Below are 23,695 nucleotides of genomic sequence, written 5' to 3'. Positions count from 1 at the left end.
AGACAAGGGTATATTGCTACATAAGTAAAGGAAGGTGACGATAGAAAAGTTGAAGTCATCACGTTTATCATAAAGTTGTTAGGTTACCATTAACGTCTTTCCAGTAAGATATCCAAATATAAAACAGATGTGTCAGACTCTGTGGTATTTTTTATTTCAAGTTCACTGGGATATATCGAGTCGACGTATGATTGTAAGTAACTATTGTTAATTGATAATTGGTCGTCGATATATCTAATTGTCGAGTTGAAGGCCACAGCAAGTGTTTTCTTCTTCTCATGTACAAGGTTTAGAATAAATCCTGCTTCATATAACAGAAAAAGGTCTGCTAATAACGGGGCGCAATAAAGTGCCCATGGAAATTCCGAAAGATTATTTGAAGACCTGATCTCCCAAAACTACATAGATATTGTCAATCAGAAACTCATCATCTTTTTATTATCAACTTTAGAGTACTTGTGTGTACAATCAGAATGTTTTTAACCAAATAATTTTGCAAATGACCAATGACAAGGCAAGTAAATTTACGAGTTCCATCTTTTATTGAAAAAGCAGCTGTCGCTGTCTATGATGACAAAAAGCCTAGAATTTAATTTATCGTGGGGAATGGTTGTATAAAGTATTGAAGAGTCGAACGTTTTAATATTATTGATTTGGTAAAATTTTGTGATTATAAAAAGTTCCTTGATGTTTTTAAGTATTCACGTCTGATTTACACCATTTCTCGAATATATTGTTGTACAGTGCTCCTGAAGTTTCTCCTACACTGCTGTTAATATAAGAAAGAGGCTTGGCAGAACATTTACTGGAGCCCGCCATGTATCTTTGTCCGTGAGGATTTCTATGAAGATTAGGAATCCAGTGTAGGCATGGTAATTCAAATTCATTTTGATTGTTGGGAATATTAAAAATATTTCAAACTGACATATGATTTTGAAGAATTTCCTCCTTAGAAAGGGGGCTATGTGTATAAGTTGGATTACTACTTGCCGAATGAAATCCCAGTTCCTCTAAAATACAATTAAAATAAATGAGCCTTACAAACAAAGACAATGTTGTTACCTGCTTTGTCAGCTGGAACCAGTACATACCAGAACCAGTACATACTGATCGTATAATCTATATAATTCTTTTTTCACTTCTGAATTATTAAATATTTTGTGTTAAAAATACATTCAGAAAATGTGTAGGTTGATATTAGTCATCATATATACTATAATTCCAACATCTCCTTAGACGTCATATTTAAATATGAGAAGTAATAGCATATAATTCATACACAGGCATTGAAAAACATGTCATTACTTGCAATCTCCTAGATCAACATTTTGCTATTGAGAATCAATTGCAAGAATCAGCAAGAAAATTGTAAGCGTGTAAGAACCACATTTTTTAAATATATTTAACTCAATACTATAATAAAAATGTCAGATTGCAATGTAGATATCCCAATGGGACATTATCAATGCTAAAACGAAAGACAATCATGGATTTTGCTGTCAGTTTTTCCAATGGCAGAATAAGAAATGAAAAATAAGCATATTTAAATTTAAAAAAAAATCACTTACTAAGTTACAGAGAGGTTAAGATGTAATTTTGGTCAGACTTTATTTTCCCCTTTTGACATTTTCCTTGAAAGAGTTTTAATTGTTGTGATGTTTTCAAACTATTGTTCATTTATTATGCATTAAAATATCATGCAGAAAAATGTTGATATAAGACCATCTTAAATAAAAAAAAAAGGAACAACGACACAGCAATGCCTATTTCTCATTCTTCTGAAGAAGTAGTAAGCTTGTGTACATGTACTAGTATGTATTTGTCTGAAACAACAATCTTTATTTTAATTTCTGTTAAATACCATTTCATTTTAGTGTGTCTCCACACATCTCTAAATGTTGTAGCATTTTAAGTATTATCTGTATATTGTGGTTAAAAAATTGCAGCATATTTTAGTGTTATGGTGCAATTTGTCATGCTTTGGCATTGCTTGCATTCTTTATCATGAATTGTGCTTTGTCAATGAGATGAAATACATTGTATACTAAAGAAGAACAGGTGAACGATTACTATATGTAAACCGAGTGCAACATTGAGTACCTTTGGAATAATTAGATACACATCTACTAGAAGTATTGATTTTTTAAAGAAATGAATATGATCAATATATTAAAATGCATAATCCCTTTTGTTACCCTTTTCATTATTGTATTATTAATCAATTTGAAACCAATTAAAAATTGTACTAAGTTTACAAAATGCAAAGAAAGTTAACTACAATATGTTGGCACATCAGTTTGCAATATCGAATAGAACTGCATTGTCAGTACAAACAAAAAAGCTAGAGCGTTTAGAAATGTCTTAAATTTTTATACGTGAAATCAATCAAAATTCATAGTAAAATTAAATATTTTTTTTAGTACAGTTTAAAAACTATTTTCTGTAGCCACTTAAACATTTTTTAGCACGCTTGGTAGCCGATGTTGATGATTCTTTGCTCTTTTGTATAGCTCATTTGTATGTTAAACAAAATTTGGTTGCTATGTGTCTTGGTTGCCAAGGTAACAGAGGTAAAATTTCGAAATATTGAGATTTTCAGTTTCTTTGAATAGTTATTAACTAAAAAACCAAATTGACAACAATCACAAAAACACTACACCTTGTTTCCACTTACACTAGCTGTAAGGGAATTATTAAAAATCTATCTATGCATGGGAACAATTGAGACTGGTGTCTCAAACCAGTGGTACATTTGGCATACATTTTATACGGTAGAAAACACTATATTTGCTAATAAAAGGTATTAATTATAAAATGGTAATAGAAAAACCTTCATGGTTGGTATGGTAACACAACTGGGGCTATGTTTCGATTAATACTGCAATCTTTAGGAAAGCTGTAGAAAATCAAAATTACAAATTTTTATCTTTAGAACCTTGGTTTCATTTAGCATAATAAATTGTGTAGTTATTGCTCCATTGTGGTGTTACCATGGAAACACTGAACTTCATCACCTAAAATTAAACTCATCTTTTAGAACTGAAGTTCTTGTATATATTGAGCAAGTTTGATAAGGAAAAAAAATTGTTGCTATGGTTGCCAGAAATAGAAAATTTTCAATTTTATAATGTTCAATTTTGTTAATTTCATTGCAGTATTAAACTGTATATGGTAGCATCTTGCATCCAGTCAGAGATTGTGTAGTAGGTATAACTGAAAATCAGCTAAGTTGTTCAAACATATGTTTGAAATTTTTCATTGAATTTCTATCATAAGTCTATTTTTAAAACAAGATATAAACTTATTGAAATGTAGAAATGTAGACCTCGCTATTTCCTTAACATTTGCTTTCCAGATATCTAGAGACGGGCTGTATAAAAAGATAGAATCAGATAAAAGCATAAAGAGGAGTAATTAAACTAAATCCTTTTAGGTTTGTTATCATAGCAACCAACAAGTAATGTCACATTTCTTTCTTGTAACATGTTACTAGGACCTTTCGCCATTATTTGGTTACATTTTGAATAATCATTTCTTTTAGTTTCTAAAAAGTATTTGTATTCAAAACGATTGAATAAAAATACTGCTATTCTTCAAGACTTTGTTTCCGTGGTAACATATTTTAGAGTATTTTAATCATCCGAATAAGATATCAGGTCTTTGACTTTCACAGTTACTGTAATTGCAAACGTTAGTAACGAGACCGAATAATTATGCTTGAAAATGCTATATTTGAAAATTTGGGTTGTCATTGTAACCATGTCACACAGCAACCCATTTCAATTGATTTTAAAAAGTTCATGGTATCAAATATAAGTTCGAAGAAATTCTTTGAATTTAAATGCCATGGCTCCTGTGTAAGAGTTGAATGGCTACTTCAATTTGTATAAAAAGAGCGGTAACTTGCTCAGAATAATTTACTTCAAGGTTTATGTCAAATATTATTTGAAAATTTTCGTCTATTACTAGTAATCAATTATTGGTCCAATTTGGGGGAATATAACAAAAAGAAAAAAAGAGGGAGTGTCAAAATGTTAGAACAAACATTCTTTTTTTCATGTATAAAATAATGAGAACAGAACATAATTAAACATATTTATAGAAATGGATATCAAAAAACGACAGAAGCATCACAGTGTCCGGTAAATAATAAAATTATACAGATCCATATGTTGGTCTAAATAGATTTCAATCAAGTTAGAGACACAACATATACATAATAAAATGATTTATCAATTTTGACATTATTTATTGAAATTAAAGTTGCAATTTACGTCAAATAAACAGCAAGTCTCAATGTTCAAAATTAAACCAACCATAATGAAATTCATATTCTTTTCAGTTACTTGAAAAAAGAACAATTAATTATCACGGTCATAACAAATTATTATAATACATGACTTAAAAACTAAAACTTCTGGGGTTTTTTTACAGTTAAAATTCGTCTCATTTAATTTATTTTATTTGATCAGGTTTATCCATCATGGGCTGCATTTCTTTACTGTCCCCATCCTTCTTTTTATTCACCATCATCCTACGTCCAAAGGGCTCCATCAACAGTACAAAACCCCCTAACACAGCTGTAGCCCCCATAAAGTAGAAAGAAGTCAGATAGGATCCGGTATAATCCCGTAATTCACCTTAAAGATCAAAAAGTTCAAATTATTCTATAATTGACTTTTTTATGATAATTAGCAAAACAGAACACGCAATCCCAATTTCGAATTTGTACTTAACGTTTCAAAAGAGATATTTGTAAAAATTAAGAGCATTATTATGTTCGTAATATTTTTTCCAAGAAACATTCGATACTTTTTTACGATAGTTAAAGCGTTACTGAATAAAGAAACTTTTATGACTAATACAGAGCATATAGTTTTAAAAAAAACCAAGACACTGCTTCCTGAGTCAGCCTTCTGTTCCTAAAAATGAGTAGTTATTAACGAAAACCCTTCATTATGGCCTTGAAACTTTAGTCAATGATTTCAACAATCTTCTTTTATATAATTACAGTAATTAAGGATCGATGTCAAGTTTATAAATTGTAACGTAGTTATTTGTATAGAAATCTATGTAGAAGTCCGTGCATTTTTCTTTGAAACGTTTGCCCAACCTTGAAAAAAATGAATTTTACTCCAATATGTAAAATTTTGATTACCTATTAATTTGTTTGCTTATTTGTTGTTTAATGTCCCTCTGGAGAATTTTTCACTCATATGGAGACGCCACCACTTGCCGGTGGAGGGCTGCAAATTTTGACCTATACTCGGGCTTATGCGGTCTCATCCGAAGGACCGGTCTCCACGTCAGAGCACGTCCCGCAGTGGATTCGAGGATCTACTCTTTACACTGCGACTCTATAGAGCAAACGCTCTAACCACTGCACCAAGCGGGCGACTATTACCTATTGAAGCTACAATCTTGTTCTTTACACAAATGTCTAAACAAACTGGAATATACACTATCTGGGGTTGCTAGAATATTATCTGAGTGATTGTGATACTGCTGTTCTTAAAAAGATTTATTTTGGACATTTTTTATTCTGAATTCTAGGTCTTTGTAAAAAACATCACCACTCTGTTGAGGCTCAACCCCTACATTTGAGGGACATGAATAGAAGAAACTAAATCTACACTACAGCATGATTCTTTCACACCAATTTCATTTATTATAATCTTATTTTTGGAAGATTTTCATCTTTTTCTATCCTTAACATATCTTAAACAACACCGTGTATTGTTGTCCAATCCTGCTCTTGAGACCATGATTTGAACATAACTAAATCAACAAAACATTAGGATGCTTGCATATTCATTTGACTAATTGTATTCCTGTTGATCTTGAGAAGAAAATTTCAAACAAGATCTTCTTTATATCTTTGCAAAACATTGACATCCTATCGTGGCCATAATTTGATAAAATTTGAATCTTTACTGTAATGTAGAAGATTAACATTTTTTTTTTTACTTTTGATCTTGGTATTATAATAGTGGTTCTTAAGAAAACTGAAAGTAAACAGACGACAGACATGACATCGGCGGACAAAGTACACTTGAGCCTGTTGACATGAAAAGAACATAAAATTTAAAGTTAATATTACCAATTAAAACAGTGGACATTGAAACTGAGATTCCCAAAGTAACTGTAATGGTGGTGAGACCATGACGCAGATTATCTAATCCTAAAAAGTCTACGATTATAGCCGGAAACAAGGAGAAGTAGGTCTGCCCAAACAAACCATGCAACACAGAATATATAATCAGAGTGTAGAAGTCATCATAAAATCGTACGAACATACAAGACAATCCATTCAGTAGCATTGTTATGGCTAAAATTTGGTGCCGCTTCAAAGTTTTGCTATCAGCAATGAATGTCAGACCGATTCTATTGACAAGGTCACAAGCAGCGCAAATAGTGACTAAAAGAGCAATTTTTTCATCTGTCAATCCACAGTCACGTGCCAGCGGGGGTATATAATTGACAGGCAGTCCAGCAGCGGAAATGTTCAGAATAGAACTCACCGTAAATACGTAAAACAGTGGATTTTTAAATAATGCAAAATTAAAAAATTGGTTAGCATTTTCGTTAAACTGTGTTTTCTCTTTTGATTGGTGACGAGTAGATGGCCCTCTTTTTTCAACTGAGGACCAAACTACCATAGTCTGTAGAGACGGAGATAAGTACAACTTTTTAAAATCCTCTTGTAGATCATGGGTACTTATAGCTGTTCTGTGAAGAAGGTTGGACACTTTGTTAGTTTCCATAATGTTTTCCGACTGTGTTCTTCTTCTACCAACCACTGGACCATTAGGTCTGTGTCCATGAGTCTTACTATTTGGAAGAGTATATGTTCCATTTGATTTTTCATACACATTCTGGTCTTTTGTGTCATTATCAATTGCACTTCCTGTGTCATCATCATCTCTGACCTCTAATGTTTGAATTTTACCGCCCTCTGATGGTAAAGGTCTCATTAATGCCCCACAAACAATGGCTTGTAGGAACATTCCACTGACTATTAACAATGTTCCAGACAGTCCAAGATAGTCCATCGAGATTTTTAGTAAAATTGGCCAAAGTAATCCCCCTATGCTACCTCCAACGTTGGCAAAACTGTTTGCAAATCCTCTTTTTTTCTCAAAATATCGGGACAAAATCAACACAAGTGCAAGTTGTGACATTGCAACACCAATACCTGAATAAAAAAAAAACGACAAAGTAAGATAGTTTTCATTTTCCCTCATGTTTTTTGTTCTGGATATTACGAAAGAAAAAAAAAACTTTTCTGTAGGGAATTAAGATTTGAAGCAGATTGTTTAATACTATCATAAAGTAGACCATTTGGTGTTAAGCAATAGACACAGACAGGTTCTGCTCACACTATCTATCTATCTATCTATCTATCTATCTATCTATCTATCTATCTATCTATCTACATGAACTATAGAAAGAGAACATTAACAATCTTAATTTACAGAGACAACACTATTCTCTACATGAAAGTTTTAAATCTGATATCGTTTTATAAGTGCTATTTTTTATTCGTATCACATTCAGTTATCATCCCATTTAACCACCAATTTCTATTCTTGGCAAGAGAAAACATTCGTTTTTTGAAGTTAAAAAAATGTCTTCAGTGGGATTTTTCATTCTTTATCAAAGAGTTAATAGAGAGTGTTCGATGTCTTTTCTGGGTGTTGTTACAAAACATGAGCATCTATAAACTAGAGAAGGTTGCATGTACTTTATCGTGTAAAATAGTATAATAAAAATGAAAGGTAATCTTACTTCTAACTAATTGCATCTAAGGGTTAAAATTTCTACAAGTACAATATTTTTAATTTGCTCTTAGAAAACTCATGTTTCAAAGAGAAAAGGAAAATGGTTTGCTGGCATTTTTCATTCATGCTGTGGCTTTTGAGAGACTTTTATCAATTTAATAGCTGTTCTCTCTTAAAGTACTGGTTACAATGAAGTGTCAAAAGCGGGAACAAACAGATTTTCCTTGAAAAAAATATACGAAATTTGAATACCAAAGATAACTCCTTGTGTTGCCATCAAAACCCCAACACTGGAAGCGAATGCGCTGCCAATTTGCGACACCGCCGTTAGGAAAGCACCAAACATGACTAATGTTCGCTCAGTAAAGAATCTGGTCCCTATTCCTAGAACAATGACCGCTAGAAAAATATAAGATATATACATAATAGAATAAGATAAGAAAGTGAATCTGTGTTAATTTATTCTATAAATGTTTCTCAATAAAAGCACAGAAGTAATATCGATTTTTTAAAGTTCATTGTATACACTTGAGAGAGAGAGAGAGAGAGAGAGAGAGAGAGAGAGAGAGAGAGAGAGAGAGAGAGAGAGAGAGAGAGAGAGATTCTATGAGACAGAGAGAGAGAGAGAGATTCTATGAGAGAGAGAGAGAGAGGTTTACATGAGAGAGTGCTACTGATTGTCTGGATGGAGATCACTAGTGATATGCCAGAGGAAGTGGCGTCATATTTCTTCAAATACGCTACGAAAAATATCCCAAAACTTTTGACGAAGCCCACAAAGATAAAGAAGTGTACAGTAGAGGCTGAAAATCAAAAGTAATATGTTTCATGTCAATGAATTAAAACATAACTTTTCATGTTTGTAAATAGAATTTATTATTACAAATCAGGAATTTTTAAACCTGTGAATTTCGAAAATAAAAAATTATCATAAACTAGAAATACCTAACTAAAGGGGGATGTGTATTTCAAATTGAAATTTTAGAATATGAAATTCGTAATAGAAACTAAGAACAGTCATAATTCTAGAGAAGACTGAACTTTCTTCCTTTCTTCCAAAGATTTTCTTAATTTAACGAACATACATGTATATGAAAAAACCAAAAATAATGAAAAGAATTACATGTGTTTTCAGTTAAGTATGTGTTGAAGTCTTTGATAGGAATTACTTAATAATTAATATCTCCGAACACACATAAATATCTGCTTCAGTTGTCGATATTGACACCGATATCTAATCAAGACTGATAAGGACTCCGAAATTGAAATCAATTGTATTCAAGGACAAAAGTATATGTGACCAATATATAGCTTGACTCTCGGAAACTTGAATAGTTACAACATAATAAATCGACATTCATAAGCAAAGTATATACCAAAACTGTATAAATAATACATCTTATTTTAGGGTACTCATCAAATACACATACATGAATGTATTTGATTAAGATAACTTGAAAGTCAAACTCACCAGCTAGTACAACCCAGGCCCATCCTCTGTCGATAGGTCGTATCGTCTCTGCAGATGGCATCAATTATATCTTTAAAATAAAAATTAAACTTACTATGCTTCTCTCTTTATATATATATATATATATATATATATATATATATATATATATATATATATATATATATATATATATATATATATATATATATATATATATATATGTGTGTGTGTGTGTGTGTGTGTGTGTGTGTATTGAATCATCCTGGAGACAAAAACTCCATATGCAGGTGATAATTGCTACATAAATAAAGGAAGTTGACGGTAGAAAAGTTTAAGTCAACACGTTTATCATATTGTTTAGTTTTTAGTTTGCTATTAATGTCTTTCTCTAGCAAAATACCCAAATAAGAAAGAGATATGTCGGACTCTGTGGTGTCCGACGACGGTAGCCTAGTGGTAGGGCGTCGCTTTGTTTTCGGGAAGCCCGGGTTCTATCCTCGTTCGTCGCGTCGCGTCAAACTTAGACGTAAACATAGGTAATAGGTAATAGTGACTGTTCCTTAGCCAAGCACCTGTCACTAGAAGTGAAAGTTATGGGTCTCTTGGATGAGACTTTAAAACTGAGGTCTCGTCCACCTTAGGTGTTAAGAACCTTCACTGCACAATGGCACTAAGTGCTGATTATAGGTCTAAATTTGAAGTCCTTCACCTCTATATGGTGACGTCTGTATATGAGTGAAAAATTCTAGAATAGGACGAAAAACAATATATAATCAAACAATCAATCAATAAAGTTTAGGGAAATTAAGAGTGGCTAAAGGTCACATATTCTCATATTGCTTTGTACAATTTTGTAACAGTTTAACTGTACGGATCATTGCTTTCACCAGCTGTTCTGAGTGATTTAAAAGTCTCTAAATAAACATTTTGATTGGTGATATTTCGCTTAAAATTATTTCTTAATGCTATGTTAATGTTTATTATGTATGTATAGGAAAATAAGCATTTTTTGTTTCGATTTTTCGAAAGGAAGTTTGCAATAGAAGTCACTTGAATCATCGGATTTTAAAATATTGCAAAATATTTAAATGGCCTGTCAATATGTTCTTATTTTCATTTCTGCTGTTTGACTGAAAGGAACAAAATGGCTGCTAATGCAGAAGCATGTTCTCTTAGAAGCAAAATCAAGTCCTCTGTTCATTTTGAGGACCGCTTTGATCGAGTGGCCATCTTGTATTGGTTTAATTATAATGGGGATTTAGTAAAATATGCCAGTTTGAAGAAAAATGAACACATACGTCAACCATCCCTGGTGCGCAAGAGACCGAGAAACAAATGAACGACTTGAAATCAACAAAGTTCCAGTGTATTATCCAACAGAGACACAAGACGGAACCGTCAACCCTGTGTTCATAGATATTCCAGGTATATATGAGGATATCTATTTGACCGCTCCGTTTGTTTACTTGTCAAATATGTTTTTTTGGCAGAATTAGGCAATACATTTGGGAAGAATTTGGGTTTTGCGACTGGTAAAAATTTGGTACAGTTTTAGGAGGGTGATTAGTGGGGGATTATGAATTCACAGTTGATGAAAATGAACTTAATATATATTGTCAAATATGTTAAGACCGATAAATTCTACAAAGACTCTTTATCAGCTGAAAATTGATTTTTGGGTTGCAAAAAGTTTTGAAAATATGTATCTTAAATGAATAAAGCAGTTAAATATTCATTTTATTTTTCTGTGGTACTATGAGCATCATTAAATTTTAATTGCAGGAATAATGTAAATAAATCATAAAAATAAAAATACAGTTTCTGCTCCTGATGGTCATTCAAGAATACTGTCCAAAGAGAAGACGACATGTAGGATATGTGTGTTATATGTATTCCTGTACAGACGTCATGGGATATCGGGAAACACGGTTATTGTACTGGAAAAAGGAAACCAGATGCATTGTGTACTAAATGTATCTGTCTAAGATAAGGTTCAAAATATAGTTCAGTGGAGTTTCTTCATGCATGATTATGATTGACTACCAAATATAGGGTTCAGAGATGTAAGGTGTTGATTACAAAAACGACAGCAAAGTCAAAACACGAAAGAACAATGTGATGCAAAAATATGTCACTAAGAAATCTCTCCATTAACTTTAAATGTATGGTTAGAATGAGTTTTTTGTGTTTAAATTTACTTTCAATTATTTTGTCTGCTTTGTTACAAAAGTTAGTTTTAAAGTGTTTAAAACCGATTTATTTCAATATGAATTATCTATACACGATAGATATAAAGTTTGCATTCAATTTGTTTATCATTACCGTCTTAGAACATAGCTATTTCAATTTGTAATTTTCTCGTGAAAATCAATGACATCAAAACTGTTCATGTGAAAATTCTATCTAACGAGTGAAATAAATTCCAAAAACAACTACAAAATATTGAATTTTCTGTTTATTACATTTTCTTTGATTTTCCCTCTGCCTCTGTCTTTTCGTGACACAGTGTCATAGGCTGTGACGTAAAAGATAAGCGGCTGAGACGTCATAGATTAGCAAATGTGAGAGTGAAAACATTGTAAACATAGATTTCAACAATATTTGAAGAAAGGTGGGAAGTTTTAGTCTCTATCAGGATGATCAATTTACTCTCTCTTTCTATAACAGGTCAGGGAGGATTTTGAAAATCTCGAGTTATAACGAATTTCTCATATTTGAGCTTGAATGCTGTTCGTTATCTCCATTTCATTCTTTCACACTGTGACAAAATATCACGTTGATATTCATTCACATTGTGATGAAATATCAATTTTATTCAATATATATAAATTACAGAACTTCACTGTTGAAAATTGTAAAAATAATGTTTACATATTTTTTTTACAATACCTTTATCCCCGACTACACAAATACCATAAGCGGAAATACACGATATGTTACTCTCTGGAATATTTTTAGCTCACTTAAGCCGAAGGCTCAAGTGAGCTTTAGTGTCCGGCGTCCGTCTGTCGTCTGTAGTCCGTAAACTTTTCACATTTACTCCTTCTCAAGAACCACGGGGCCAATTTCAACCAAACTTGCCACAAAGCATACTTGGGTAAAGGGGATTTAAGTTTGTACACAGGAAGTGCCGCGCCCTCTTTCAAATGATAATTAAGAATTCGTGAAAAATTTTGGCATCTTTTAAAAATCTTCCTCTCAAGAACCACTGGGCAAAAAAAGATGATACTTATGTGAACGCTTTATTACATCCTATAGATTCAAATTTGTTCATATCATGACCCCGGGAGTAGGGCGGGGCTGCAAGAGGGGGTCGAAATTTTACATAGGAATATATAGAAAATGTCTTTAAAAATCTTCTTCTCTAGAATAGCAAAGCCATGATTAGTCATATTATAATAAAAGTATCCTCAGGTAGTGTAAATTCAAGTTTGTTCCAAGTTGATCCCTGGGGGTAGGGCAGGGCCACAACAGGGGGGTTAAAGTTTTACAAAGTTTTATATAGGTGTAGTTCTAATGGTTAAGGGGCATTTGAGTAAAACGCATTGAAGACCTCATATAAAGGAATGACCTGAAAACCCTTGAAATGGACTAGCCAAACTAAAGGGTATATAAGGCAAAGCTTTGGGAATAAAGTCAGGTATTCAGAAGCTAGCTGAAGAAGTTGGAAGCTGAATCAGCAATAAAGAAGTTAAGGTATTCCATCCCTAATAGCAACAGATTCAATGAAATTGAATACATAACAGATGTGTAGGTGTTTAATACTCAGTATATTTAGGCATAATTCCATTTTATTACTATTAGCATGTAAGGGTGGGATGTGTCCCTAATTTATGACCTTGAATTTTGGTAAGGGTTATCTCCCTCTATTTTTAATCAAAATCAATTTTAAAAAAACTTATCTGGTAAAAATCGTCTTCAATCGTCAATCTACTTCTAATGTTTTAATGCATCTTTCCTCCACAGTATTTATTGATATTCTTATTATTTGAATATTTATTTTTAAAATAATCGCTTGTCCCCATAGACTTCAATGCAATCTTTGCTAATTAATTACTGCTTAGTTAATTACATTTTTGAAACTTTCTCCTGGTAAATCCTTTTCTACTGTGAAATGTATTTTTTTTTCATAAGAAATATCTTTAAATTCTTCTTCTCAAGAACAGCTAAGCCATTATTATTAATTCATATTTATACAAAAGCAACCTTAGGTATTGTAGAATCAAGTTTGTACAAATCATGGGGGCACAACAGAGGGTCAATTAAGTTTTGCGTAAGAAAAAAATATAGGGAATCCTCTTGAAAATATCTTCTGCTCAAGAACAGCAAAGCCATGATTAGTCATATTTTTATAGAAGCATCCTATTTAAGTTGCTACCTATTTTTTTTTTAACAACTTAGGTCAGTCGCGACCGGGGCTTGAACCCACGACCTTCCGATCACGGAACGAGAGCTCTACAGAATGAGCTAACGTGACAGTGAAAAACATCGGGAAAAAACTTTAAAATTCTTCTGTTTAAGTGCAGCAAAGCCAAGATTAGTACATATAATACTGATATAGAAGTATCCTGAGGTAGTGTAAATTAAAGTTTATTCCCCTCCCCCGTTCAATACTGAACTGATTTCTGTTTCTTCCTAGCAATGAGCTCAGGTGAGCGATGTGGCCCATACGCCTATTGTTTGATTTGTTTCTTGCTAGCTATATTTAGTATTGAATTTAACCATTGATTTTAGTACTACTGTAAATCACTTTTTATTCGGAAGAACTTAATTTTCGCGTAATCACGCGAAACGGTCTGCTAACGATAATTTCATTCCTACGTATATTATTTTTAATAGTATAGGTTTGTAGCGCCGCCGAGCGGTAAACGGCTTTATTTATTCTCTCATTCATTAAATGGTAAAACAAAAGTATTTTCTCTGCCTTAAAAACGATCTAGTAAGTTTATTTAAGAGATGAATTTAATTTTTGAGAATTCATGAGGGCATGAACTACGACACTTCACGCCGGTGTAAAGACGAATAATGACCCCCATAGAATAATGACCAGGGGGTCATATTTCAACGACAAAAAATGACCCCCCAGCCGTAGAAAAAAATAATTTTTTGCAGAAAAAGAGACCTAGGGGTCATTATTTTATGTGTGCGTCCTATAAAAAATTGACCCCCGTTGAAAAATGACCCCCTTTCCAACAGAGTGCATGATACAAAATTTATAACGGGTGACTGATGCCAAGGTTTGAACCTCAATGTTTGATATTCTTCTTTATGTCCTTTTTTGACCAACGCTGGACGAACGCGCAATTAAAATGCAATAAAACCGCATTACGTTTACCTGCATATTTCTATCTTTTAAGCCTATTGTGTTCTCAGCACATATTGAAAATCGCAAAATGTCTACTATTGGTTATAACTGTTAACGTAATTTCCCTTTATGACTGTCTTCCATTTGTTTCATATTTGGATATTTGACTAATTATAGACATTCATAGCTAAATTAAATAACAGACAAGCGGGATGTTCTGGTTTCTCATTGGTAAACATGTCTCCCAAAGTAATCAGCATGCTTTGAGTAGGATCAACTTTTTTTTTTTAAAACAAGAGGCCCATGGGCCACATCGCTCACCTGAGTAACTTTGGCCATGCTGTTCTTTACCAGATTTCCCCCTATTAATACACCTATTGTGGCCCCGCCCTACCCCCGGGGGTCATGATTTGAACAATTTAGAATCTACACTACCCCAGGATGCTTCCTTATAAGTTTTAGTTTTTCTGGCCCAGTTGTTCTTGAGAAGAAGATTTTTAAAGATTTTTCTTATATATTTCAATGTAAAACTTGGATTCCCTATTGTGGCTCCGCCCTACCCCCGGGGGTCATGATTTGAACAATTTAGAATCTACACTACCCTAGGATGCTTCTATATAAGTTTCAGTATTTCTGGCCCAGTGGTTCTTGAGAAGATTTTTAAAGATTTTTCTTTTATATTTCAATGTATAAAACTTGGATTCCCTATTGTGGCCCCGCCCTACCTCCGGGGGTCATGATTTGAACAATTTATAATCTTCACTATCCCAGGATGCTTCCATATAAGTTTCAGCTTTTCTGGCCAAGTGGTTCTTGAGAAGAAGATTTTTAAAGATTTTTCCTATATATTTCAATGTAAAACTTGGATTCTCTATTGTGGCTTCGCCCTACCCCCGGGGGTCATGATTTGAACAATTTAGAATCTACACTATCCCAGGATTCTTCCACATAAGTTTCAGCTTTTCTGGCCCAGTGTTTCTTGAGAAGAAGATTTTTAAAGATTTTTCTTATATATTTCAATGTATAAAACTTGGATTCCCTATTGTGGCCCCGCCCTACCCTCGGGGGTCATGATTTGAACAATTTAGAATCTACACTATCCCAGGATTCTTCCACATAAGTTTCAGCTTTTCTGGCCCAGTGGTTCTTGAGAAGAAGATTTTTTTAATGACCCCACCCTATTTTTGTTTTTTCTTGATTATCTCCCCTTGTAAGAAGACTTGGCCCTTTATTTAAGAATTTACACTCCCCTTTACCCAAGGATACTTTGTACCAAGTTTGGTTAAAATTAGCCCAGTGGTTCTTGAGAAGAAGTTGAAAATGTGAAAAGTTTATAGACGGACGGACGGACGGACAGACAGACAGACGACGGACAACGGGTGATCAGAAAAGCTCACTTGAGCTTTCAGCTCAGGTGAGCTAAAAATGAAGGGAAAAAAAGGAATGGGATAAGTTTTCAGAAATAAATACGGAAAGTTATGCAATGCAGTATATATGTATATTTTGAATGACATAAAAAGTCGTACAAATGAGGTAGAATTTATCGAAAATGACGTAATACTCGTGCGAACGACATACAGTGGATATATATATTTCTTAATGACAAAATGGTGAAGATAACGAACATTGATGATTTAAAAAATATCTACAAGCAGTACAATTTTGTTTGGGGCATAAAAAAGGACCCCCGAAAATTGCAGAGGTGGGATCAGGTGCCTAGACAGAGTAAGCATCTCCTGTTGTCCCGTCACTCCCGCCGTGAGCGCTATGAATAAATCAGGTAAACGGGACATTCCGTTGTCGAATTTAGTATAAAAACAAGGGCCAAACAATTGACCCAATTATAGGTTATATTTGTTGACAGGGTCATTGATACGACCATTGAATCTACGAAATGCTGACATTAAACGAGGTTGTTGAAACCCCTGTAACATTAACTTACATGTATCTGTCAGTAGCCTGTCTCGATTTAAAAATTAATCGTGCTCTTGGGTATCGAATAAATAGGTAGATGTAAAAGTATGCAAATGATTGCAGAATATTACTTCATAAATAAGGAAAATTGACAATAGAAAAGGCTGAAGTCATCCCCTTTGTCAGACAATTTAGTTGTTAGTTGGTCTTTATCGTCTATAGTCAGTAGAACGTCCAAATATGAAGCAGACGTGACAAACATAAGAAGGACATAAAATTTCTGCATGTTTGAAATATATACAATCTTATAATGTGCATTCAATTTTATTTATAAACAGTGCATGGTCTACTGTATGGGAATTTCTTTTCAAGTATATAGAAGTAATACAGGGGAATCCCAGTATAATGTACATTAGAGTCTGTTAACATGGTCGTCTGAGAATAGGATACATACATGTATGAGGAATATTTTTTAATCCACTTTAAAACAGTGATACATTTGTCAAATCAATATGGAAACATTTTCAATACAGTGTATATTGAAGTAGATTAATGTTTTCAAATTATAATTAAAGACAGACTATTTTATTGACCTTCAAGGTGAATACATGTATAAGGATTTATTTTTTCTACATTGAACTAAAAATAGATTGAAAACAATTCTGAAGTGTTATTTCACCTGCGTCTGAATTCTACTCAAGTGAACATAATATTCAAGTACAAAGAATCGGAGAAGAGAAGGATATTGTTTCCCCTTTTCTGGATGTAAATTTTAGCAATTTCTAATTTGAAAATGTTCATTGAAAGTCTTGTAACCACCCCCTCTTTCTTATACAGTATAGTTAAAAAATCTCTCCTACTTGAGTGAACAAGATGAACATAACATTCAGGCCCATAGAATCAGGGATGTGGTGTCCATCCCCTTCCATTTCCATGAACGTAATTTTTTTTCGCTTGAAAATGGTCATTGCAAGTCTGGTTGTCCTTCCCCCAACTTTGGGATACAGTAGAGTAAAAGAAAATCCCACTTACATCAATAAACTTTTTTGAGGGGTTCATCAAAGATATTTTAAACTAAAAGTATTTTTTGCCTCTTATAATGCACCATTTCCCCTTTCGATGCTATGCCTGAAATTTATTTTTTCTACATTGCATCAAAACTAGATTTCAAATGCAAAATTAATACTGGTTATGCTTATGTTAACTCCTATTCTTTCAATGTGTTTGGTTAGGACTTGAGCAAATGTTAACAAGAAACTTGTCATGTCTGCTTTATCAGTTTGTATCAATTTAATCGTTGAATCATATAATAAAACAATTATTGCTTTTTTTCTGTCAGGACGATCAGTAGTTTTCCACCATCGAAAAACAATGCTCTCCTCGCCCTTTGGACTCGATAAATCTTTAACTCCACTTGATTCTGAATCATTGAATTGACCTTAAAAACAGCAATGATTGTATCAGGTAATGAGATCAATATATCATCGATTTATTCCCAAAGAAGCTCAAGTGAACATTTTGGCCAACAGGTCTCTTGATTTATTATTTTTATTTTGCCCCCTAAAAGTTTCAACTTTAATCCGCTTTAATTCACAAGGGGTCATTATTCTACGGGAGTCATTTTTCTTCACGTGGGGTATGCATGTTTTTAGGGTGATGACACTTTTTCTACGGGCAAAAGAACATATCTTATATTTACATTATTTTTCTGATGACTTGCTACATATTTCTGTCATTCAACGATAATTTTTTTTTTTAAGTTTGCACTATTTTTTGACTTCAATTACATCGTAATGGAAATATTCTTACTCATCCCACGGTAGTTCAGGATAACATGAACTTTTTTCTAATTTGCAAAGAATCTTAATGAAAATTTTTTGGAAATGTAAATATATACCATTTATTTACAGAGCGAGGTGCCCGAAAAACACATCACAATTAACAACAATAATCCTTCAAATCTTTTGAACGTTCTGTTATTACATAAATTCGAAACGGCACAGTGACTGACTGACACAAAATTTGTCCCCATTTATATACCCGCGGACGGATGCTTATAAGGAGTATCACTTTAAAAACAAAAGAATTACGTAATAAAATAACCGATCCTCGCGAGGAGCATCCAATACTATCTAAAAATAATTATTGAAACAATATGATTGACTTTTAGCATAATACTAAGTAAACAAAACATTTTTTCAGGAAAACTTAATCACTGCAGGTTATATACAAGAATACCCAGAATTCGTGAAAATTTTTTAACTCGCTTATAAATACATGTACCAAATACCTATCTCGCGAAAATAAGGTGTTGCGAAAATTTGGTATTTAAAAAAAATGCAATTGTTGGGCTTATACAAAACCAGAACGCGTATCACATCTTATATTACTGTCTTCCCACAAATTTTTATTAAAATAGAAAATTTGGTGTTATGACTAAATAGTCATAACACCAAATTTTCTATTTTAATAAAAATTTGTGGGAAGACAGATACATTGTATATAATGCAATATTATTATAAATTCATCTTTTGTTTTGAGAATGTAGTACTTTTGGAAAGATATGTATTTTTAAAAAGTAACTTTTATGGAGAAAAACATAAATTGTGTTTGAGTATTTAGTGTCAGAATTTAGCACAAAATACATGTATTGTTACAGTGAAAGAATTCAATTTGTCACCCAAGATTTTCTTCTTTATTCAATGTAAAACAGTTTTTTGTACAGGTGAAAAAAAGACTTTCTTTTACAAACATTGACATGTCCAACTAATGGATTCCTATTGTATTTTAGTAAATAATTTTCCTATGAGTTTTTAGAGTCAGATGTTCAATAAGCATGATAATCAAATAATTACGTAATAGTGTTAATCTCTTTTGTGATTTTGTCTTTTTGGTTAAGAAGGCCTAAGGGTCTGAGGTCAAGCACAGGTGTTCAAATTTACTCAATTACTGTGGCGGTCATTTTTTATGTCACATGATCACTCCGTTTAATTAATATTCTTTATTCGAAAAATTTTCACAACTTTTGGCTATTCACTAAAGAAATACTAAATTTTGATTGGCTGAAATCCTGTAATCCAAAGACGCGGAATCGTAGGTGAAAATGCACCCTAGCTCGGTCACTTTCATCGACGATTCCGAGAAATAAACTTCAGTTAATTAAAAATATATTTTCTTTATTCTTTGGATATTTACAGGTATGTAAATCATATATTTTTCAGTTAATTGATTCATTTTCCATTAAAGCAATTCCGTCTATTTCATAAATAATTTTGAAAAATATTAAGTATTCTATTGATTAAGTATTTTTATTTATTTCTTTTTTTTCTAAATTTGAGCTTTGAATTAAGTTTCCTTTAAAGATTTTATTGTTGCATAATCTTTATGCATAGTGACCTCATTTAGTCTTTTATAGTTTATAGTTGCATGTTTTATTGTAATAAATGGGTTTAGCGACAGTCTCAAGTAAAGTGCATTGTTCTTAGAAAAGTTATTTGTAATTTAGCGCCATTATATTTATTTTGCGTTCTTTAATGTAAGGAGGTAAAAATGTTATTTGTTTATGTTTAAAAACGCTGGAAAAGTAAAATGACTTTAGAGTTAAAATCGTAAGTAAACAAGCTTTTGATTGTTAAGATTAATGTTAGATTTAAATACTTTCTAGTTCAGTCTATTTGTAATTTTAGTTCTTTATTGATCAAAGTCAAGAGATGCGTGTAGCGTTGATAAGGATCGTTTCGAATTTTCTCTGTGTATGAATTAGAACCTTGAGACTGTCAGCTGTACTGATGTGTAGTTTAGGTTTATTTTTGGTATCTACGTTGTGTTAAAATGTCACGTCACAGAGGGATTTTTCTCAAATTGTTTAACCCTCTGTACAGTCACCTGATCTAACTTTAAAACGTATTTTTATAATATTTTGAATTAATTGCGTAACTGGTGACTGTTTGTTTATAAGCATTACATTGCACTTTCATCGACGATTCCGAGAAATAAACTTCAGTTAATTAAAAATATATTTTCTTTATTCTTTGGATATTTACAGCCACCGTAGAGGACAGACCAAATACTGCCCACGAGTAGAGCAAATCCAAATACGGAGTAAAGAATTTACAAAGCGAGTGATTCCCCAAATTAATATATATATAACAAGTTCACGTATAACCCCAAAAGAACAACGTGACATTACGTCCAATGAACCCTAACTCCGTCACCAGCGCCCTCTTCAATATGTCAATGTATTGATTAGATTTTTTTTCCAGTTTAGTTTTTTTTTTATCCATTTGTAGATTTTCAACTTGCAAAAATGACGTCACAGTCGCATTCGTTTACAAACAGAGTGGAGTTTCCCGTAAGTGACGGAGTTAGGGGGTTTGGTGATACTGAAAGTAACTCATATATTTTGCTGATTCCCTGAAGACTGATTTCCTGCCATATGATGTGTCAGTTTAATGAACTGATACACACCTATTCGGAACATGTAGTAATTTCTTTTAATCGTAAAGATTTTAGATATGTTCTAAATAAACTTGAATATTCATTTCTTAGTTCAGTATGGAGGCGGGGCTTAATTTGTATGGGAAATAAGTAACTTGTTATTGTGACGTTATGATGCAGTGAGAGGTTCATCATGTTACTCTTTCATAGCAAAAGCTGCTTTTATTTAAGGAATATTTTTAAGTTTTGTGTGATTTATTGGTGTGTAAATCACACAGACTTGTCACGTAGGCATATTTTATGAAGCGCGCTAGCGCTTCATGAAAAATATGCCTACGTGCAAGTCTGTGTGATTTACACACCAATAATTCACACTAAACTTAAAAACACTCCTTATTTTTACATTTTACATGTTCAAAAGCACCAAAAATATACTCAATATTTGAATCATTCCCTGCCCTATATCGTTACATTTTTATTAACATCTCTGTAGCCTCATTGTGACGTCACTTTAGCGCGAGTTTCTCCGTGCATATTTCTACGCGTGAGTATACACGAAAATGACATTCAATTCAATTTCACAGTTGGCTTAGTAGAAAAACACAGCAAATGTAAATATAATCATATATTCCTTGCAATATTACCTTTGTCAGACATTGGTAAAGTTCTTAAAAGAAACTTCTGTCCTATTAGAGAATGTACATGTACTTTTATCACAAAAATACCGAATTTTCCATTGCGCATCTTATAATTGCACTGCGTAGGCCTATAAAATAAAATTGCAGTTGCGAGTTAACTGGTCTAATTTTTGTCACTGAGGGAGTCGGCAAGATTTTTGTTCCCCCCTCGAGCAAGCCTATTTCCCCTACTTCGCCTCGGGAAATATGCCTTGCTCTCGGGAAACTGGAAGCAATGATAGACTTTAACTGTATATTAAAACATCTTGAAAGTTATACATTATGCAACAATTAATCAATTTTAATGAATTCTGATTTCATAATATCATAAAAAAACTTTTGATTTATCATAGTTTCTCCTTTTTAATTCTTGAGTTCGATTTTTAGAAGCTCAAAATGTCAATAATCTAAACAAATAAATGATAGACATGTAACTATCCTATTTCAGTCTATTTCTAGGTTCATACTGAACTGATACCTAAACAAGAGACGGTTATCAATTAATTCCGGTCATATTCGCTTGAATATGGTCATATTCGGTTGAATAATATGGTCATATTCGCTTGAATATAAGCGCCGATAATGAAAGGGGTAGTAGGGCAATTGCATTATCTGACCTATTAAGGATTGTGTAGGTTTGACCTCGATCGGCTCTAATCCAGATTATTCAATGGTTTTTAAATGTTTGTTTGCGGGTTTTAGCAACACCGCAGTGGATTTTGTTTACGTTACATGTATGTTGGTAATTAAACAATAAAGACAGGGAATTAAATATTCTAGCTTCCTTCTATTTATAAGTTAAAAAATCATGCATGTTTGTTTATTGAACAATAGTAAACGCTATACTTTGTAAAGGTCGGACTACGTGCAGTGATGACCGTAATCATCTTAAGGCATACATCGATTGAAACAAGAATGTAAAATGGCTGGAAATCAAGATGAAGATGTCGGTAAATCGACAAAAGAGGAAGAAAGCAAGGAACCACGTTCGTTAAATAATGACATTGTTACTTATGTCCGCTTTAAAAATCGCTGTGACAGAATCGCCACGTTGTTCTGGTTTAATTTTAAAGGAAACTTGGTAAGGTATTCCATTTTGAAGAAAGGAGAGTTTATCGATATGAACACATACGTAACACACCCATGGTGTGCAAGGGAAACTGTGACAAATGATCGACTTGTTATCGACAAACAACGTGTGTTTTATCCTGCAGAAGGAGAAGATTTAACGTACAAACTTGTGTACATCGACATTCCAGGTACACTAGTCGTAAATTGGAAGTAGCTTATGAACGATAACTCTAAATTGTTTACAACATAAAGAAAAGCTAATATAAAGGCATATTTACTAGTAGAATTAAGAGAGGATGAATTTGGCATAATTGTTGTTAACATTTATATATTCCATCAGCTTCTTGTGTTATTATTTCACTGCTGTTTTCATAAATGTAAATCTAAGATTCACCTTTATTTCACAGTTTATTCTTTGAGAGAGCGATGTAAACAGATTATATGGAAAGCATATCCTGACACTGACCCAAAGACACTGGATATACCAAGAGTGCTCACCAAAGAACTGGACACAAAGAAATCTGTATCATACACTGACTACGAAGGCTTTCACCAAACATGATTTTGTTACGTAACTGAAAAAATTGGGTAAAATGTGATATATATTCCTTGAATGTTAAGGCTACTGTAACATCAAGGCCACATGTCACATTTTATTTTTAAAGGAATCCATTCTTCATCTCATTAAGTAATGTAATATAACAAAATGTCATTTGCAAGAGCATGCCAATGATATGCATGTATTCATTTACAGATTTATCTTTCAGTGTTTATAAATAATGTTTTATCATAATCATTGTCAAGAAATCCAAGTGCATTTACTCAATGTTGATACTCAAATCAGCAAAAATGTATAGGTTTTATTTTGTATGTAGAAAATAATAAAATTATATTAAGGACAGATGATACCATTTTTTTTCCCAAAATTTATGAATGTCATGAATGTAACACGTAAAACCATGCTTATAATCAAATAGGTAGATAACAAACAGTAATCAAGCTCAAAAGTCTATCGAAACAATAGAAATCATGGGTAGTGCAAACGCAGACCTCTAAA

The 23,695-nt window shown here is 32.7% G+C and overlaps 2 protein-coding genes across 2 annotated transcripts; one reads left to right on the top strand and one right to left on the bottom strand.

Annotated features, from left to right (window-relative positions):
- Window positions 1-4,454: 4,454 nt before the first annotated feature.
- On the bottom strand, window positions 4,455-9,313 carry LOC133180887 (monocarboxylate transporter 9-like). The gene is made up of 5 exons (XM_061315331.1): window positions 9,253-9,313; window positions 8,441-8,584; window positions 8,034-8,180; window positions 6,101-7,195; window positions 4,455-4,640 (listed from the first exon to the last, which is right to left on the bottom strand). Exons 1-5 carry the CDS (start codon window positions 9,311-9,313, stop codon window positions 4,456-4,458), a joined length of 1,632 nt encoding a protein of 543 aa, XP_061171315.1. The 3' UTR covers window position 4,455.
- Window positions 9,314-22,402: 13,089 nt separating this feature from the next.
- Window positions 22,403-23,306, top strand: LOC133181450 (von Hippel-Lindau disease tumor suppressor-like). The gene is made up of 2 exons (XM_061315959.1): window positions 22,403-22,826; window positions 23,046-23,306. The coding sequence occupies exons 1-2, from the start codon at window positions 22,490-22,492 to the stop codon at window positions 23,198-23,200; spliced, it is 492 nt and encodes a 163-aa protein (XP_061171943.1). The 5' UTR covers window positions 22,403-22,489; the 3' UTR covers window positions 23,201-23,306.
- The last annotated feature ends 389 nt before the right edge of the window (window positions 23,307-23,695 follow it).

Source organism: Saccostrea echinata, unplaced genomic scaffold (assembly GCF_033153115.1).
Source record: "Saccostrea echinata isolate AGI-Se365-2 ecotype Australia unplaced genomic scaffold, CSIRO_AGI_Sech_v1 ptg000008l, whole genome shotgun sequence".
Lineage (NCBI taxonomy): Eukaryota > Metazoa > Mollusca > Bivalvia > Ostreida > Ostreidae > Saccostrea > Saccostrea echinata.
Note: the sequence above shows the minus strand (reverse complement) of the source record. Positions and strands in the feature narration are given on the sequence as shown.

What these genes read in the sequence shown, in the direction of transcription:
- LOC133180887 (XM_061315331.1), bottom strand. Translation starts at nt 9,313, where the DNA reads ATGCCATCTGCAGAGACGATACGACCTATCGACAGAGGATGGGCCTGG. An exon ending in GGCCTGGGTTGTACTAGCTG is followed by an intron (nt 8,585 to 9,252) that starts GTGAGTTTGACT and finishes TTTGATTTTCAG; the next exon opens with CCTCTACTGTACACTTCTTT. An exon ending in AACACAAGGAGTTATCTTTG is followed by an intron (nt 7,196 to 8,033) that starts GTATTCAAATTT and finishes TTTTTTATTCAG; the next exon opens with GTATTGGTGTTGCAATGTCA.
- LOC133181450 (XM_061315959.1), top strand. Translation starts at nt 22,490, where the DNA reads ATGGCTGGAAATCAAGATGAAGATGTCGGTAAATCGACAAAAGAGGAA. An exon ending in TGTGTACATCGACATTCCAG is followed by an intron (nt 22,827 to 23,045) that starts GTACACTAGTCG and finishes TTTATTTCACAG; the next exon opens with TTTATTCTTTGAGAGAGCGA.